Raw genomic sequence first — 20,877 nt, forward strand, 5'->3', positions numbered from 1 at the left:
ACAGTCATCAAGAGGCTTTTAGTGAAATGAATAAACCTAACAATAGCAACTGTAATTCTGCATCGTCATGATTTTGCCCACCCCATTTGCACAATAAAGCCACCTCTGTGTTGTAAAGATGCAAGACTGTGGCTTTAGACTAGCTAGACAAACACAACTGCTCCTGTTTTATAAGCAATGTAATGGTGTGAAATGCTAGTGTTGATCCATGTACACTGTGTCTTCATCAGTCGTAGTCATCTGGTGGTGAATGGTGGAAAGTGCAACTGTATTTGTGAATGCTGCAACAGTTACATATCAGTCAGTAAAAACAAGTAAATATGTCTTACCAGGGCTTTAAATATCCTGTAGACAGTTGCCAAACACACTGAGTTGTAATTAGACCGCAACAATTATTTATTCATTTTTCTCATAATTTCACAATATCCAACATCAATGAGAGAGTATACACAGTGCATGCAAAGTCTTGGCAACTTCTAGAAATCCACAATCTCTTACTAGGCTACATCTGTTTTTTTTCTGTTAAAACATACCTGCAACAGCTCTGTCCTCTGCTATTTGCCTCACAACCGTCCCCCTCATATTGAAAAAAATATTCATTCTGTGTGCGCTGAGGGACTGATGGGAGACACAGCTGGCTTGTGTGTGTCTCTGGAAAAGCCGCGTTGCTCTGTGTGCGTTCCTTGTGCTCAGCCTCTCCACATTTCAGTCCATTATTCTCCAGGGGAAAGAGCTCTGAGCGTCATCATTTCAAAGCCCACACAGCCACTTATGCTTTCCCATGCCAGCAGTCAGATCTCACTTACTTGTTTATCACTCAGGATCTTGTTTCCCACAGATATCTTTTCCACAACTTGATCCAGCTGATTTTGGTAATTTATGTGGTAATTTCTTTTGTGCTAACCCATTCTGTGGTTGTTTACGCAAGCTAAATTATGAAATATGATGGAGTAATTTGTTTACAGTCAATGCTGAGGGGTAAATGAAAATATGATAGCATCGCAGAAAAACACAGAAGCTGATGTACATACAAAATGTAGTGATATGATCACCATCTACATTTACAAAAACTGGAGACTGGAGCAATTCAGAAAAGTTCATAACATATAAAACACACTATATGCATATCATGTTGCCATTTTACCAAACCATTTTACATTACTTTGAAAACATTCAGTACACTTTCTCCACTTGCAACAGCCATCTGCGTTTCTCACCTTTGAAACATCCGTGTACAATACTATTGTAATTGTAATACATCAAGGTTAAACTTGACTCAAAATACTCAAAAGATTGAGTATTCTGTCACTTACAAATCCTGCACATTCTTTAACCAAACACCTGCATTATTTCCATGTTTACCTTCATCTTTCTGGCTCATAACTGTTACTCTGTCATCAATAATTAATCAGTACACAAATTACAATATTAACAAGTGGTATTATGTTGTGTAACACCAGATTATTTTGTGATTTAACATTGCAATGTTTTTGTCTAATATTATGGTTAGAGCTAGACCGATAAATTGGCCAGGCCGATATATATAAAATCCAGTATTGGTCACTCTGTAATTATGGTGGTACCGAATCCAATCAGTAAATCCAAATATTCGACATATCTGTTTTGGGGGAAAAAAATACAACCTGAAATGTATTTGCCACTGATTCATCTCATCATTAAAGAGGTCTGTTTTGTAAGCTTGAGACATTAAAAGAGACCCATAACTTTAATGGTAACTTGGTAGCCTATAATGTGCTTTAAAGTAATGCTTGTAGTCTTTTTGTAACAGCGGCTGCAAGGTTTGACTAATGCAGTGATGTCTCATTTTGAAGTGAACTCTTCAATTATTCAGTCATTATGCTGCTTTACTGTTGAACCATATCACAATGTGTCCTGGAGCCTGGCGTACATCCATTAGGCTATTTCTTTCTAACACCTCTGTCCTGTTCATATAATACGAGCAATGTCGAGTCTCAGCACAGCACAGCCACTCTGCCTCCTGGATGCTTGCTCTTCATGCTTCCAAAGTGTCTAAAAACAGATGGAGAGGAAAACAGTCAGACTCAGGCATTGAAGCACTCAGATTCAGTAAGCAGCCTAAAGGCATATATATATATGATATAGGAGCCTTACATGAGTTTGGTGCATGAATCACAAAGTGACACCATGTATTTGTCCAGCGTCTGGCTGTAAGCAGCATACTTAAAGTTTATTTGACAACTGCATCATAATGGCATGATGGACTTTAATAATAGGAGTAACTAATACTCTGGATGATAAGGCTATGCTCTGTTTTCTTTATCCATCTTAACATAAAGTCATTGCATGACTTTGACCAACGTCAGAGTCAACATTGTTTCCCATTTACAGCATCACACTGCACATGTCATTTCACAATAAGTGCAATTGTAAATAATTAGAATTCCTCACACTCTTACGTAGTTATCTGTTGTTAAAAACAGAGTAGATCCTAATGCTAAACTATTGACTGTTAGTCCAGATATAGGCTATACACTATATAGTATGTTTTGTACTGCTGTATTAAAAGCTTGATTTTCCCTGCACCTTACTGGGGTGTGTGGCTTTTATGGTTCCTGCAAACCACATTAACAGGGAATGGAAACAAAAACTATTTCTATATTATTTGAATGATGAGTCATTGTTAAAGCCCAGTTAAAAAACATCATAGCAATGAGCAATAAGCAGCATCAAGGATGTCACACCATTGGTTTTCCTCTTACCTCCATATGTTGGTTTCATGAGAGTAAGCTTCTATTGTTTTCAGATTGGTGACACCGTCAGAGCCTCCCACAGCCATCAAGGTGCCATTGAAAACTACAAGGGACATCTGAGGCAAAATAAACAAGAGTGAATATGAAATAATTATATAAAATGGCATTAACAAATAAGTTTGAATAAAATAGATTTGACATCTTTGGACTATTGTTTTCAATATTGCAAAGCAGAAATAAACCAGGGATATCCTTAAAGAGTTGAACAGTTGCATATACTGCATATATTTTTGTAACAGCATAAATTCAATATTTGTTTTAGCATGTAATACACAAAATATGTAACCAAGACACCTTTTAGCCTCGATAGTGGCATGGCTTTATTGATAGTAAGGTCCAGGCTGAAAGATCTCAACACCTATTGGATGGATTACCATGGAATTTTGGTGATATACATACCAGCAGCAATTTTTTGTGAAACATGTAGATGGATTGGAACTAAATATTATACATTCATGGTGCCCAGACAATGATTTTGGTAATCCTGGATGATGGACTGAATTTCCTCTAGCGCCACCATGAGATTTTCAACAACTATTGAATGGATTGCCATGAAATTTGGTTCAGACATTTATGTCCCCCTCAGGAGGAATTTAAATAACTTTGGTGTTCCACTTCATGTTTAGTCTGGCAATTATAGCAATAGCAAATAATGGTTTCATATTAAGTTTATGAGCTCATCTCTGCTTTGTGTTTATTGGCAAATGCTAATAGGCTTAACTAAAATGGTGAACAAAGATTATACCTGCCAATCTATCCATGGCATGCAAAAATTTACCAATGTTTCCCCCGTTACTATGTTCTTGTGTAGAGAAAGAATTTTAGACTGTGGGATCCAAAAATAGTAATGACACCCTAAACCTCTACTGAAATATTTTAGGTAATCTGTTCAGGGAAATGATGTCCTTCCCTCAGTCATGTCAGTCATATTATGTCTCTGTTCTTATCATTTGGATGTAAAAATAAACTCGACCTTAAATCAGAGGGGAGGCCTAATATCTGATGTGTTTTAGTGATCCATTACTCACGTTGTCCCTTTTGCTCTTCATGCGTTTGACAGGAGTCCACCTCATGGTGTCCGGGTTAAACCTTTCAGCACCGCAGAGCTCCAGGCTGAGCTCATCTTTGCCTCCAGCCACATAGATGTGTCCCAGGTACACTACACAGCCAGCGTTCTCCCTGGGACTCAGCATGTGGGCGCATATCGACCAGGTACCGTCTACAGGGTTGTATCGCTCCACTGGGGGACATTTCGAGGATAGCAGGAGTCATAAGAGGCCATATATACCATAAATTACAACAGCACACACTGTATGAGTAACACTACCTTACAGACAGGCAGTGTTTATATTTATATACATATCTAGGGTACATTGATCTAATGCAACTCTAGATGTACTTAAAAAACATGAACATGTCTGCCAGAAAGCAAGATACCAATCATGTGAATATACATTATATTTATTTTTCAACAAATGCCTCTTTAAAACATTTTTTTTTGTAATTTTCAACCATTTAGCATGCCCATGAACTTGAACTTGATGGGAACCAAAGAAGGTTGTGGGAATTTCACTGACGTGCACTTCTCACAGACTGAAATAGTCAGTGACAAGTGGCAGCACAACATAGCCCCCTGTTTATCTTTGGCAAGGTCAGGGGGCTTAAGAATGTGTGTGTGTGTGTGTGTGTGTGTGTGTGTGTGTGTGTGTGTGTGTGTGTGTGTGCGTGTGTGTGTTTGTCTGTGAATGTGAATAAGGGCGACTCACAGACAATGAAAGGTCAAGCTAGTCGTTATGTGTGACTGAAGTTCTGCCACACGTCAAAAAGCTGTCAAGGAAAGCTGAGATTTTTTATGTTTTTTTACAAATAGTGGTGGAAACAAGTAAATTCATTAAATGCCTCCAAGCTCAAAATAACTATTTTTAACTATAGTTGACTATTTCTAAGTAGCATTCCCACATAAATAAGTGATTGATATCACTTTAAGCTTCTTTCATTGATCTAACACATAACACAATTAAAAACAAGTGCATGCATTTAACATTTGAATTGAGTTTTCCTATAGGAATTTAAAGAAGTGCTGAAACCGTCAGAATCAATGAATCCTTTAAGTCATTTATCTAAGCAAAAATGCCAGACTGTGGTTGGTCACAGCTGCTCAAATGTGAGGATTTGCTTGATCTTGCTGTTATATATAATTGTAGATTAAATTACTTTGACAATGTGTGGGTGGCTGAGGTTTGATGTCAAAGACAGTCTTTTATTTCTTTACATCTCACCTGAGTTCAGAGCCATGTCCCCATCATTCCCTCCCATCACATACAAGTGTCCCTCCAGCACCGCCGCCACAGCTCTGGTACGTCGGGTCAGCATTGCTGTCTGCTTGCTCCATGTGTTCATTTTTGGGTCATACCTAGAGCAATGAAACAAACGTTAGCAAGACCAATTCAACAAATGGTCTGACAGTCATTCGTGTTTTTGCATAAATCAAATGAATCGTGTCTTTGTTCCTTCCTCTGAGTCAGCCACTTCAAATTGCTTTCAAAGTAATGTGAGATGTCAGGTAATTAAAGTCATTATTACTTCCATTCTAGATATATGTAAGACACTCACTTAATGTCGAGGATATACCTTGAATGTGGTCTCATGTATTAAGAAGATTCACAGTTAATTTTGAGATAAGAAAATGACCTTTTGTAGCACTATTGCTATACAGTACAGTACCTCTCCACAGTATTAATGGCAGCAATGCCGTCGTGTCCTCCGATAGCGAACAGGTATCCGTCCATCGCCACCAGACACACTCCGCTGCGGGGGCTGCTCAAGGGTGCTACATCTGTACTCCAGCTGTCTGTGTCTAGGTTGTACCTGCCATTGTGTGGATCAAAGCACGGGGATGTCAAAGTGTGTGTGCAAAGGAAAATCTGGTGCTGGTTATAACAACTTGAGTAGAAGAAACACAGGCACAAGCTTTCCTAGAAACTGATATTTTTTGATTTGTATGCTTGCAACTGTGTGCTTTTGAGGAACACATTGAAACTGAGAAAGTATTTGAAATGTGTGGGCATCTGTATAAACATCTGCCAGTGTTTCCTCTCTACAGTAAAAGCTCAAGGCCACTAGATGAAAACCCACATCACACAAAACAACACTTCTAATAGGCTTCTTTTCTTTTTGCTTGAGTGGGATGTCAGCAATTTCCCCAGAATATCAGCACTGTAACCACCCCTCAGAGATTAGATGCAGTCCAGTAACCAAATTGAGAGCTAGCTCGTATAGGCCATTATGTAACAGCTGATCAGTCTGGAGCAAGTCTTTCCCTACTGGTCTGCAACCCGCCAGGGATGATCATTATAGGGTCAACTGACTGGCATTCAGTTGAGGAGTGGCTGTCTGTGGGAAGTGCCAGCTCCTTTGAGACATCTCATAGAGTAGGAGGAGAGGAAATGCTAGAAAGCATGCAACACAAGAGAAGAGAGAGTGTGTGTGTGTGTGTGTGTGTGTGTGTGTTTGTCTGTGAATGCGAATAAGGGCGACTCACAGAAAATGAAAGGTCAAGCTAGTCGTTATGTGTGACTGAAGTTCTGCCACACGTCAAAAAGCTGTCAAGGAAAGCTGAGATTTTTTATGTTTTTTTACAAATAGTGGTGGAAACAAGTAAATTCATTAAATGCCTCCAAGATCAAAATAACTATTTTTAACTATAGTTGACTAGTTGTAAGTAGCATTCCCACATAAATAAGTGATTGATATCACTTTAAGCTTCTTTCATTGATCTAACGCATAACACAATTAAAAACAAGTGCATGCATTTAACATTTGAATTGAGTTTTCCTATAGGAATTTAAAGAAGTGCTGAAACCGTCAGAATCAATGATCCTTTAAGTCATTTATCTAAGCAAAAAAGAGAGTTTATTTTTGGCTTGCATTACATATTAGGACTTAATGCCCTGGCAACATGAAAAAAATGAGGGAAATCCCGTAGAGTGAGGATTTGGGGTTGTCTCTTGCTTACAACAAAAGATGGCTTGTGGTTTTTAATGTCTAAAGGTGCATCTAAGATCTGCCTTAATGCTGACCTCTGCTGTTCAGTGATGTAAACAACAACAACACCAACAAATGAATACAGCTCTTTCTTTCCCCCCCACCTTGTCTAGTTATAGAGTACACAAAAATATAGAGTTCTAAATAATTGCTTTTAGCATCAGCTTTTTATCCTAATTAAATAGCAAACCTCAGACTATAAGTAATATTTCTACAGAGGGCAACGAATGGAAGCTGAGTCATTTTGTCCATCTCCTTTATCCTCATGAGTGGGTATGGGCCCTCAGACACCAAAATCACAACATAAGTCGAGTCAAGTAACATGAGTGGCTGTGCCTTGAATTGTTCACTTTGTTTCATTTAATAATATTCAGCAAGTCCATGTTAGTTTTTGCAATTGTGCATTTTAAAAATGAGAAGAGTAGGAGTAAGCTTAAGGGAGGGTTAAGGAACTACCCACATGGGATATTGATGGTTAGACTGTTGTCAGGGTTTGGGTTATGTTTAGAAATGCACAATACCATAATACTGCCTTTAAAGCAGAGCTAGACAGCTTTTACTTATCACAGTAAGATATGGCTGCTATCTCAAACTGTCAGCCAAGCTACAACTTACTTTCATTTTCTCCCACAATGAGAACCGATGTGAGGTAATGAAATGTCAGTTTGAATAACCTTGTACCAGAAAATCTTCATAAACCAAAATAAACTATTTCAGTTAAAGCTAAAGTCAAAGTTTGATGTTTACATTTCACTGGAACTTGAAATTCAAAAGCGCATGTGACAAAAAAACAAAATGTGTTCAATGATGATATGATGTTCTTACAGCGAGAAAACCTTCGCGTTAAGGAGCTTAAAGTGATAATACCATGGGAGGAAAATTGAAGTTTCACATTTTGAGATAAAAAATAATTGCCAAATTAAAACCGCTATGCACAAATTATTAGTAAAAGACATTTATAAACTGTACTGTCGCTCACCTCTCCACACTGCTGTAACATCGGATGTTATCTTCCCCACACACTGTGTAGATCTTGCCATCCAGTGTGACCACAGCCACTTTCCCGCGACTGTTGACCATGCGTGCTGCTGTTCTCCACTCGTTGTACTCAGGACAGAACTGTTCTACTAAACAGGATGGGTCGTTCTGGGTCCATCCCCCAACTGCCAACACAAAACAGAGCACCTGTTTTACAGTATTACAATCAAATCAAAACATATCTTCTGTTTCCTGTCTGCTGGTGAGCACCAGGCCTATCTGTATGGCGCTGCTATAAAAGGAAAATAACTCTTTTTTTTGTGCACACAAATGTTTTTTTCCTAGAAAATAATTACCTGAAACAGAATCTTTAAACTGCAAATATACGACACTAATGTCAAGCTGCAACAGACAGAGGCAAAACAGATTTTATGAAAATGTGATCGTAGAAGATGTAGGCCTAATTTTATTTTCTTTATTTATTTTTTTCATTTCTCTTTTTTGTTGCATTTCTCTACATGCACTAGAAGCAATAAACAAATGCATGGATCCGACAGTACTGGGCTGTTTTGTCTGGTTTCCATGGTGATCCTTGTCAGCAAGAGGTGGGATCCAAGAAAATGAAAAAATCGGCAAAGTGAACTCAAAATTATGAGTAATTTATAAGAATGCAAATGCACAGATGGGCGACAAATTAAAACAACAACATGAATTGTCCTAGTAATGTGTTAGGCCCTACCATATGTCTCTGGGCCCGACGAGCCTCCAGAGCAGCTTCAGTGCTCTTTGGCAAAGACTTCACAAGTCTCTGGAAGTCTGCTGGAGGGATGATCGCCATTCTTTAAAAATGTACAGTCATCAGTAATCTGCTGATTGCAAAGGCCATAGCATTTAATTCACATCTAACGTTCAGTGCCTCCTTGTGCTTCTACTTCTATTTACCCTTTAATTGATTAGTCCCAAGCAGCCCTCCCTTTCTCATACAATATGATAAACCATAAATCCTTTAATACTATAGGCAGAATTTATTGATTCGGTATGTAATCCTGTCTTGGCATAGGAGATCTCTGTGCTTGGTTTCATGCTGCCAGCTAGCCTGGATGCTGGCCGAACTTAGCCCCGCCCACAACATTTGAGGTCGAGAAGTTCGGTCTGGTCCGTTGTGGAGCAACTATGCTCGAACCAGAGCTGTTCGGACCAATGAAATTGTCAGGGCGGGCTTTATACAATGATGGACAGATGATCAACAATAACCTAATCTACCACGTCACCAAAGAGCGCTTGGGTTGAATTTGTTTACAACAAAGATGGCTGCCGCTGGAGAATTGAGATGAGTAGATTCCGCCATCCCGTCTGAAGATATCGACAGCGCATTAATTTTAAAAGAGGAACAAAGAACCGTGATTACGTATGTATACACATTGCCACGCCTGTATGCACGAGTCGACACAGAAACTGCCGCCTGTGCCTTTGCTCTGTCGAAACCTGCCTTTGACTTGCAGCTTCTGTGACGTCTGTCTCCGTTGCTCTGATTGGTTGTAGGTCTATCCAGTTGAGTGCAAAGGCATTTTCTTTCCTGGTTCGGTTGAAACACGCCCCATAATCACAGCACAATGGAGCAGTATCAGACTCATATTCTGACTAGAATCTGAGTATGACGACTTCAGGCTAGTTGCCAGCCTCTGCATGGAGGGAATGTTGTTCTGCAGACTGTTAGTGGTGGTACCTTTAACAACTTTCGGTAACACTTTATTTGAAGGGGTGTTCATTATTATAACATGACATCTGTTTGCCAACTTGGGTGGGCAAGGTGGAGGGTGGGGGTGTGGCCTCGACCAACTGCCACTTTGCTCGTTTGAAAGCCATGATGTCTCTCTCTCATGGGTGGGCCAAATTCTCTGGGCGGGCAAAGCAGAGAAAGGGGAGGTAACCTTGCTCCTTATGACCTCATAAGAAGCAAGATTCCAGATCGGCCCATCTGAGCTTTCATTTTCTCAAAGGCAGAGCGGGATACCCAGGGCTCGGTTTACACCTATCGCCATTTCTAGCTACTGGGGGACCATAGGCAGGCTAGGGGAATTCATATTAATGTTAAAAAACCTCATAAAGTGAAATTGTCATGCCATGGGACCTTTAAGTGTCATTCAGTAAATTATGACACTTTTAATGCAAAGTTAGCATTGTCCAAGATATATTTGTCATGACAACTCGACATTAAACTAGACAATACAACCATAAAGTCAATAAATATGTCATGACAGGCCAAATTATCAAACTTTAATAAACTATTTAGCTTTATTAAAATGTCATTAAGAGATTGGTTTTTACATTGGCTGTCATGAGAGCATTATAATTGTGTCATGAATATTTTTCCTTGACCTCAAGTAAAGTGAAACAATATGAACCTGTCATGAAGTTTGATTTTATCATCAAATGCTTATATGATGGTGTCATGAATTTACCGAATGACACTTAATGACAACAGTCCTGAATACTCAAAATGACTCCTTTATGTTCATGACAGGTGTCATATCATAATAATGACAGTGTCATGTCACTCTTATGCACACCCCTTCAAATAAAGTGTTTCCCAACTTTCATTATTACAGTAACTGTGATGTAGATAAAGATGAATAACTTTGACAGGAGACTGCAGTTGTTTGAGAATTATATATTAGCTAATCATTAAATATTAATAAAAGATCCTCTTTGGCTTGTGCCTCATTAACAGACTGGAGCAATTACTGTACAGTAACAATAGTGTGACCACAGTACTCAGTAGTTAGTCAAAGCTGTTTTAAAGGGGTGCTCCAACAATTTAGCAACAAACTTCCCCAAAGTTGACTTTCTAAGATACACATTAAAAAAATAAAATAATAATGGTCAAAACTGATGCAACAGAGGCTGAAAAATCCCTACTGTAAGAATTGGTAGGTCTAACAGGTACATTTCCCATAATGCAACTCAATACCATCTTTTGTTAGACTACCACTGCCTGGTATAGCCCATTTCTGTCAAACTCCATTACAGTAACACTTCATTAAAACTTTATTCAAACTCTCGATATTTCTAAAGAATACTCCTCCTAATCAGCTCTAATGATACTGTAATGTGCACTTTGCTATTTTTCTGTCCTCCATCCAGAACGTGAACAGCTTAAACTGCACTTAAAAGTAATAGGTCTAACTCGTTAAAATCAGAAACTCTACTTGTCAGAGATGTACACCAAATGCATCAACTGACCCACAAACATCATGTCATTGAAGACGTCTTTGGGGGGAAGTTTGCTGAGCTGGCTGCGAAGGGCGAGGGGGGTTGGCATGGGTTGGCGACGGCGGTGTGATCCTCCTTTGCTCTCTTTGATCAGCATATGGTGGGACTCTGGTTCCTCCAGGGCTGCCCTAAAACACATGGTGATAAAGTAGACATGAACAAATTATGTGCTGTGATTATGATGCCACAACTTACTCTTGAGGGAACTATTCGGCAAATGGTATCATTAAGAAAAGTCAGAGATATACCATTTGTACGATTATACAATATCTTTTAAAGTTTAAGTCAAGTTCTTTATTGTCATGTGCATGATTAAAGCGTGATGGTCTCCACCCAAACCGACACGGAGCCAGGCTGCTATCTGACAACATAACGACCACACTGACAGAAGGCAAGTATTGACATTATGTTGAAAATATCACAGATTCATGTCCCCCAGGTATCGACCCTGATAGCACTATACAAGTGGATGAATCTGAAAATGTTTTCTGTAGGATAACATGTAGTACTAGTATTATTCCAGTAACGTGTAGTACTAGTACTATTCCAGTTATTATCAACAACAGACCACACAAAGTGGTGAATAGAGGGGCAATACTTAACAACCTAATTGGAATTAAAACTATCACTGCAATGATAGAAAAGGATAGGAAAATTAGATGTGGATTACTAAATATCAGATCTCTGTCTTCTAAAGCAGTACTCGTAAATGAATTGATATCTGATAATCAAATTGATCTATTTTGCCTTACTGAAACCTGGCTGGGCCATGAAGAATATGTTAGTCTAAATGAAGCCACCCCTCCCAGTCATATTAATACTCAAATTCCTAGAGGCTCAGGCCGAGGAGGGGGAGTTGCGGCCATATTTGATTCGAGCCTGTTAATTAACCCTAAACCCAAACTAAATTATAACTCTTTTGAAAGCCTTGTTCTTAATCTTCAACATCCAACACGGAAATCAGTACAGCCAATTATATTTGTTGTTGTCTACCGAGCTCCAGGTCCGTATTCTGAATTTTTATCTGAATTCTCAGAGTTTTTATCATGTGTAGTCCTTAAATCAGACAAAGTACTTATTGTAGGTGATTTTAATATCCATGTGGACGTTGACAGCAATAGCCTTACTACTGCTTTCAACTCATTACTGGATTCAATCGGTTTCAGTCAGAGTGTGCACAAGGCGACGCACTGTTTTAACCACACCCTCGACCTTGTGCTGGCATATGGTATTGAAATTGAGGATTTAATAATATTTCCGCAGAATCTGGTATTATCAGATCATTTTTTAATTACTTTTGAATTCTTGTTACCTGACCATACTAAACCAGATAGCAGCTTCTACACTAGATGCCTATCTGACAGTGCTATAGCTAAATTTAAAATATTCCTACAGCATTCCAGTCTATGTCGTGCCTTAACATAACAGAGGACCTCTATGCTAACCTCAGTCCCTCTCAAATTGATACATTTGTAGACGGTGCTACAACTTGCCTACGGACGACCTTAGACTCTGTCGCTCCTCTCAAAAAGAAGACGATAAAGCAAAGGAAATTAGCTCCTTGGTATAACTCCCAAACTCGCAAATTAAAACAAATCTCACGAAACATCGAAAGTAAGTGGCGCTCCACCAAAGTGGAGGAATCCTGTTTGGAATGGCAAGACAGTCTGAAAACCTATAGGAAGGCCCTAAGAAAGGCCAGATCAGACTATTACTCATCACTAATAGAAGAAAACAAGAACAACCCAAGGTTTCTTTTCAGCACTGTAGCCAGGCTGACAGATAGTCACAGCTCTACTGAGCCATCTATTCCTCTAGCTCTGAGTAGTGATGACTTTATGAGCTTCTTTAATGATAAAATTATAACAATTAGAGATAAAATTCATCATCTTTTGCCCTTAACTTCTAACAGTTCATCTTTAAATGCAGGACCGCTAGAAAGAACGACGACTCCCGACATATACTTGGACTGCTTTTATCCTATAGACCTTCAACAATTAATGTTAAAGATATCCTCAGCTAAGCCGTCTACCTGTCTCTTAGACCCCATCCCAACGAGGCTACTCAAAGAAGCGTTACCCGTGGTAAACACTTCATTATTAGATATGATCAATATGTCCTTACTAACAGGTTATGTACCGCGGTCATTTAAAATTGCTGTGATAAAACCTCTTCTGAAAAAACCCACCCTAGATCCTGAGGTCTTAGCAAACTATAGACCTATATCTAACCTTCCCTTTCTATCCAAGATCCTTGAGAAGGTGGTTGCTAATCAGTTATGTGATTTTCTACATAGCAATAGTTTATTTGATGATTTTCAATCAGGATTTAGAAAGAATCATAGCACAGAGACGGCACTGGTGAAAATTACTAACGACCTTCTAACTGCTGCAGACAAAGGATTTCTCCATTCTTGTTCTACTAGATCTTAGTGCTGCATTTGACACTATTGACCATTCAATCCTGTTACAGAGACTGGAACACTTAGTTGGCATTAAAGGAATCGCACTAAGCTGGTTTAAGTCCTATTTCTCTGAACGATCCCAATTTGTTAATGTTAATGATAAACCCTCCAAGCACGCTAAAGTCAGCCATGGCGTTCCTCAAGGCTCAGTGCTTGGACCAATTCTATTTTCCTTATATATGCTTCCTCTAGGTAATATTATTAGGAAACACTCAATTAACTATCACTGTTACGCAGACGATACCCAATTATATCTGTCAATTAAGCCAGATGAAAGTGGTCAGTTAGCAAGACTTCAAACGTGTATTGAGGATATAAAATCCTGGATGACCCACAATTTCCTGATGTTAAACTCAGACAAAACTGAAGTTATTGTGATAGGACCAACGCACCGCCGAACTTTGTTTTCGAAAGATATAGTTACTCTGGATGGTATTACCCTGGCCTCCAGCACTGCTGTCAGAAATCTAGGAGTTATTTTTGATCAGGATATATCCTTCAACGCCCACTTAAAACAAACCTCAAGAATAGCCTTTTTCCATCTTCGTAACATTGCCAAAATTAGAAATATCCTGTCTCAAAACGATGCTGAAAAACTAGTCCATGCATTCGTTACTTCTAGACTAGATTACTGCAATTCCTTATTGTCAGGTTGCCCAAATAAGTCCATTAAGACTCTCCAACTGATCCAGAATGCTGCAGCACGTGTTCTGACGAGAACTAAGAGAAGAGATCATATTTCTCCTGTATTAGCTTCTCTGCATTGGCTTCCAGTTAAATCTAGGATCGAATTTAAAATCCTCCTCCTGACTTACAAAGCTCTAAATGGTCAAGCACCATCATACTTAGAAGAGCTCATAGTACCTTATTGTCCCACTAGAGCACTGCGCTCCCAGAATGCGGGGCTACTTATGGTTCCTAGAGTCTCTGGAAGTAGACTGGGGGCCAGAGCCTTCAGCTATCAGGCTCCAGTATTGTGGAACCAGCTCCCAGTCAGGGTTCGAGGAGCAGACACCGTCACCACATTTAAGAGTAAACTGAAAACCCTCCTCTTTGATAAAGCTTATAGTTAAGGAGTGAGGAGTTGCAGCGTCCACCTAACCCGGCCCACTGCTTCTCCTCGTAGTCATCAGTTTTATATACTGTATAATTAATAATCTAGCGAGAGTAGAGAGAGGCAGGCCAGTACAGCCCGATCCGGTTGGGGAGAGTTCTAGCCCGACCAGGCACCTCTCTTTAACCTGCCTCTCTTAAGTTATGCTATTACAACTCTAGACTGCCGGGGAGGCTGTTCCTCCCTAAGACATACTGAGCTGCTCTCTCATCTCTACTTGTTACTTTTGTATGCATCCTGTCCCAGAAATGCTTGCTTGTTACTAATCTAGCTCTGGGGAGTTTACTCCCCGGAGTCCTTATGTTTCTTCTTCGCAGAGCTATGCTCTGCGATTCTCTGCATTTCCCGGCTGCATCCTGCTGCGTCCTGCTGCACCCGCCGCACCCACCCGTGCTCTGCAGCGCCACGTTACATCCCGCAACGCCCTGCTGTGATGTTCCTATGCACAGAGTAGTCAGGATCCGGTATAGGAGACTGCACTACTCAGTATGACACGATGTGTCCTGCTACGACATGAACTTCCACGATAACCTTCGAAGTCATTGTGACTTCTAATGTGACTGTTATCACCACTGTTCATCACGCCCCCAACCGGCCCGTCAGACACCGCCTACCAAGAGTCTGGGTCTGCCGAGGTTTCTTCCTAAAAGGGAGTTTTTTCTTGCCACTGTCGCAATAGCCACTGCTAATGCTTGCTCTTGAGGGAATTACTGTAATTGTTGGGGTTTTGGAATTTATAGAGTGTGGTCTAGACCTACTCTATCTGTAAAGTGTCTCGAGATAACTTTTGTTATGATTTGATACTATAAATAAAATTGAATTGAATTGAATTGAATTAAAGGTCCCATGGCATGAACATTTCACTTTATGAGGTTTTTTTAACATTAATATGTGTTCCCCCAGCCTGCCTATGGTCCCCCACTGGCTAGAAATGGCGATAGGTGTACACCAAGCCCTGGGTATCCTGCCTTTGAGAAAATGAAAGCTCAGATGGGCCGATCTGGAATCATAAGGAGCAAGGTTACCTCCCCTTTCTCTGCTTTGCCCGCCCAGAGAATTTGGCCCACCCATGAGAGAGAGACATCATGGCTTTCAAATGAGCAAAGTGGCAGTTGGTCAAGGCCACACCCCCACCCTCCACCTTGACCCCCCTTCTCTCCTCCTCAATAGCTACAGACACAGAAATGGCACATACTAAGGAAAGCTCATTGTGGGACTGGCTCTAGTGGCTGTAATTCTGCACCAAGGCTGAATTTCGGGAAAGAGACTTCAGATACAGTATTAGGGGACCACTAAGGCCTATATAAAAGCATCCAAAGAGCACCATGTCATGGGACCTTTAAAGAAAAGCAGTGTTGGCAATGAAAATCTTAGATCTCAGGCTCCCTCCAACATTAAATCTGTATAAAAACAAAACCATGCAAGTAAAGAAAAATAAAATAGTGCAAAAGTTAAAATATAGGAATAAATTATACATATATAAAATAACACATGTTTATGGTAGACAGTTGTAAAGCAAAAATGAACAAACCGAATGTGAATAGGAATGTAGTAAATGTATAGGCCTATGCATAATGAGAAGTAATAAATATATATATATATATACAGTATATATATATATATATATATATATATATATATATATATATATATATACACATACAGAGATGTAAACAGGTTGTGAAACAGTAAGTAAACTATATATTAAGTGACAGTATAAAGTATAACTTTTTATATAAGTATAAAAAAAATGTGTATACCTCATTTTGAATTAGATATCAACTTGAAATTCATTTATTACTATAAAATATGTGATGTACAGTCATAATTCCCACACTGTTTTCTCCAAGAAATTATATAAACAAACAATGATAACATTGTAATGGAAAATATGCCTCAAAGTCAACTTTGCATCTTTTAACTTCACCACAGGCTCTTAATCAGGATGGCGTATCTTACCCTTGTTCATTGTACACTCCCATGTTTTATCTCCTCAGTATTTTACTCAGGGTCTGCAGTCAAGATTTGTGCTTCTGCCTCACAGCAGCACCGAGGTGTCAGTCAGGTCTCTGGCCTCCTGGGCTTTATCACTACACGCAGCTCTGTTCCCCACAGTCCGTCCTTAAACTACTGCCTGTCACAGCTTTCCGCTTGGAATGACATTGTACTTGACTGCTCTGAGGAGTAAAACCTCCTCCCCTTAGCAACACCACCAACCCCCAAGTGATTCATCCCACCATCCCTGAAACCCAAGACTCACACACCCTAGTTCCAGCTTCCTTTTGACAACTGTCATGCCGAAAGAATTGTCGACATGTACTTAATTTTAGGTTCAGATGAGATTCATCAATGTCATGTAAGTAACTGTATCACTGGTGTGAATTTAGACCAGGGACAGGCATCCATGTGTCGTGGTTCAATAGATTGATGTACTAGTCTTGTTCTTGTTACTGTAGAGGCGTTCCCTTCTGTTTTACTCTGAATGCACCATTAGTGGTGACAGAAGCATTAGACTTCACCATTTCGGATTCTCTTCACAGGGGTCCAGATAGGCTATATGTTACTGTCTGAAAAGGCACCTGTCAGCTCCCTCCTGCAAATCTCTCACCCTTTTGTCATGTGACCTATGCTGCAGGTTGCATATATTTATACACTAAATGTGTCCTGCGGAAACGCCTCAGATGGAATGGTGATTCATCTCATGTAGGTCAGGAAGATAGGTCAAATGCAAATTCCATCTAAACACTGCTGTTTTTGTTGTCAGTACATGGCTTCTATAGGGCTGACTAACACATTTTGATTCATTAGCTGACTCAGACAGATAGATAGATAGATAGATAGATAGATAGATAGATAGATAGATAGATAGATAGATAGATAGATAGATAGATAGATAGATAGATAGACAGACAGACAGACAGACAGACAGACAGATAGATAGATAGATAGATAGATAGATAGATAGATAGACAGACAGACAGACAGACAGACAGACAGATAGATAGATAGACAGACAGATAGAGCGATAGATATCTATCTATCTATCTACTGTATCTATCTATCTATCTATCACTCTGTCTATCCAATCACCGCTGTTTTTGTTGTCAGTACATGGCTTCTATAGGGCTGACTAACACATTTTGACTCATTAGCTGACAGACAGATATATATATATATATATATATATATATATATATATATATATATATATAGAGAGAGAGAGAGAGAGAGAGAGAATGAGAGAGATACACTAGATAGATGATTGATGAAAATATTATTTGTATTACAGTAAATCACCTCATTTTATACCATTTAATCAAAGTGGTGGGAAGTTACCAAGTACATTTACTTAAGCATCGTACTGAAGAGCAATTTTGAGCTACTTTACTGTAACGTAATTGAACATTTCCATGCAATGATACTTACTGTAATACTTCTACTCCACCGAATTTCAGATTTATATTTTTACTACACTACATTTATTCAACAGCATTGTTACAGATTACGTAAACTACCCAACTGTATATGAAGCAGGTAAAATTATCTCCACCTCGACCTACTACAACATTACAGTAAAGCACCATAATGGAGTATTGCTACTTTTACTTAAGTCAATTATATGAGTACTTCCTTCACCACTGTTTACGCAAAACGTTCTTAAAGTCACAATAAGATCTGTAATCTTTGACTTGACCTTTTTTTGTACTTTTAATTTTAGACTTAGTTCCTGGAATTTGGTCCCATTTTTACCATTTATCTCCATTTATTTCTAAAGAATATATATCCTCATGATTTAAGGTCTGGTACTGTAATAAACATATTCGACTTTTCTATCCTTCATTGACCATTACCCCTGCAAGAATAAAAATCGTACATAGATAGATAGTTCTAAATAGTAATAAATAGATAGATAGATAGGTAAGTAGGTAGGTAGGTAGGTAGGTAGGTAGATAGATAGATAGATAGATAGATAGATAGATAGATAGATAGATATAGATAGATAGATAGATAGATAGATAGATAGATAGATAGATAGATAGATAGATAGATAGATAGATAGATAGATAGATAGATAGATAGATAGATAGATAGATAGATAGATAAATAGATAGATAGATAGATATATAGATAGGTAGGTAGGTAGGTAGGTAGGTAGATAGATAGATAGATAGATAGATAGATAGATACACACCAGGCGAAGCAGCTGCTGTGCTCCTGTCAACGAGGCCTTTTGAGTTAATCCAGCAAGAGATGAGTCTGAGGTCTTGAGGAATAAAGACAGATAATTAGATTTGTCTAATTATCCAGATATGAGGAGCTGAGACTTCCCCAAAGGCCCTACTGAGATGATTAAAGTTTCCTCCTCTGCAAGGTCTTGAACATAACCCTTTCAGAATCTACACTGAGACCCAAACACTTGGCTGGCAGTTTCATAACCTTGTCACACACCCACCCGTCTGGAGCCCCTTATTTTATTTGGCTGTAAAATCCAAAATGTTTAGGAGGTCAAGGGTTTATTTAGGTCTGTGAAGGTAAAAAAAAACTGCTGACAGGCTGTCTTCTGGACCATAAACAGGTCCTTCACCTACAGTATCTGCATTTCCTCCTTAAACCTCAATATAATCAATATAATAGAATTAAAAGTAAAATATATCAGTGGATGTGGGTTACTGGATATTCACAACCCGCTGCAGACGTCAAAGACAAATCATGTTGATCTATGGTCAACATCTGATAATTTATGGTCCAATATCCCTTTGTGGTAAAAACCCTAATGTCAAATAAAAGTGACAAAGTATATATGGATGGCAAACTAAACTGTTTATCTTGTGCAGCAGCCAATGGACATTTTACAGAGGAACAGGTGGTGAGCCCGAGTTTGTTCTGCAATCTTGTCAGTATCTATGTCATGATAGTGATGAAAAGATGATCTCAGACTACATGTGCTCTTTTAGGGAAAGCATATTTACAATCTTACCCAGATTCTAATAAGAGTATTGATATCAATTCCATCTTTTCGCTGTCAGTACTCTACAGTGATACCTGAAGGCCTGGGAGCAAGCGGAACAATTATCCTCAGTCACCACTTCCACTTCCAACAGCTTCATAACTGTCCTTTTTTGTTTGTGTGCATTTAACACATCAGAAGATAAGATGTTATTTAAAAAAAAGGTTATGTAACTTATGTATACATGCTATTTCTCTACCTCTAGCTGGGTCTAGTGAATGCATGCAGCATTTAAAAAAGTCCTGAACACACACTCATAAATCTGAACAAAAGCCAGGTGGCTCTTCAAATGCCTAGGTGACACGACTCGGCTGTCTTTGAACTTTGCTGCTGTGAGTTTGAAACATGTATAATTCCTAGAATGTTCGAGTGTTCCTTTAAGTCAGCCTCAGAAAGTTTGCCAGAGTACATGTATAAATGGAAGTCCTGCCATTTGATCATAAGCCTGTGACCTTATTTTATGGGTGTTAATGCAACAAATGTCCTCACCTTCAGTTTTTTGGTTGAGGGACCTCAGGAAAGTTTAGAAAATGTGCATGAAACATACTCATCGTATGCATTAGGCATCGAAGGTGACCCTCCATCATTTCAGTCAGACAAGAGTGACGTACTTCACAGTACAGTGCGGTGGTCTTGCGTGAGGGAAGACCTCAGGCAGCTGACTCTCCTGAGTCTTTGGAACGCTCACATGCCAGAGGGCCTGTCCAGCCGATGACACACTAGCTCTCCTGCAGCTGTCTCTGGAGACTTTCCTGCCAATCACAAGTCATAACAATACGGCGTTTTAGTGATCCTTAACACGTCATCTCCCCTTACGGTGGGAGAAGATATACTCTGGAATGTGTCTGAGGCATTGGAAGAGGATTGCGGCTTGGGTATTTGTGTTGCTAAGTAAGGTTTTAAGATGTTTCATAGAAAAAGGAAGGGATTAGATAAATATATTTAATAAAGTTGCAGCCACATGAATATACTGTATACTTGTAATTAAAGGGAATGGAAAAAGACCATACAACTTTCATTTAAGTCTATATTATAGCAAGTTCAAACATTTTTGTTGTTATCATAATTATATCGTCAAATGTCAAATTTATACATAACTTCTGGTATTTATATTGTATTTATTTATTTTTAAATTCTATATATTTGCATATGCAATACATAACCCATACTCTAATCTGTGTACTTTTTTGGTATCCATTTTTTG

The 20,877-nt window shown here is 39.0% G+C and overlaps 2 protein-coding genes across 6 annotated transcripts in view; both read right to left on the bottom strand.

The window, feature by feature from the left end:
- Positions 1–606, bottom strand: part of kcnt1b (potassium sodium-activated channel subfamily T member 1b) — a 69,742-nt gene extending 69,136 nt beyond the window's left edge. For all 4 annotated transcript variants that reach the window (XM_028577272.1, XM_028577267.1, XM_028577269.1 and 1 more), the window contains exon 1: positions 534–606. In XM_028577272.1, the coding sequence (XP_028433073.1) occupies positions 534–600 (67 nt within the window). In that variant the 5' untranslated portion in view covers positions 601–606. The remainder of the gene's footprint in view (positions 1–533) is intronic.
- On the bottom strand, positions 357–19,051 carry LOC114555124 (kelch-like protein 20). Of its 2 annotated transcripts, none has more exons than XM_028577274.1 (8): positions 18,858–19,051; positions 11,058–11,215; positions 7,816–7,999; positions 5,517–5,660; positions 5,072–5,205; positions 3,821–4,032; positions 2,742–2,848; positions 357–2,031 (listed from the first exon to the last, which is right to left on the bottom strand). In XM_028577274.1, exons 2-8 carry the CDS (start codon positions 11,182–11,184, stop codon positions 1,974–1,976), a joined length of 966 nt encoding a protein of 321 aa, XP_028433075.1. In that variant the 5' UTR covers positions 11,185–11,215; positions 18,858–19,051; the 3' UTR covers positions 357–1,973. The 2 variants fall into 2 exon arrangements, with proteins under 2 accessions (XP_028433075.1, XP_028433074.1); XM_028577273.1 differs by lacking the exon at positions 18,858–19,051 and adding an exon at positions 16,625–16,862.
- Between the last annotated feature and the right edge of the window lie 1,826 nt (positions 19,052–20,877).

Source organism: Perca flavescens, chromosome 5 (genome assembly GCF_004354835.1).
Source record: "Perca flavescens isolate YP-PL-M2 chromosome 5, PFLA_1.0, whole genome shotgun sequence".
NCBI lineage: Eukaryota > Metazoa > Chordata > Actinopteri > Perciformes > Percidae > Perca > Perca flavescens.

Excerpts from the sequence above, each read along its gene's own strand:
- LOC114555124 (XM_028577273.1), bottom strand. The coding sequence starts at position 16,647 with ATGGGAGTGTACAATGAACAAGG. Across the intron at positions 5,661-7,815 it reads TGTTACAGCAGTGTGGAGAG|GTACAACCTAGACACAGACA; the intron begins GTGAGCGACAGT and ends ACACAATGGCAG. Across the intron at positions 4,033-5,071 it reads GGACATGGCTCTGAACTCAG|TGGAGCGATACAACCCTGTA; the intron begins GTGAGATGTAAA and ends AATGTCCCCCAG.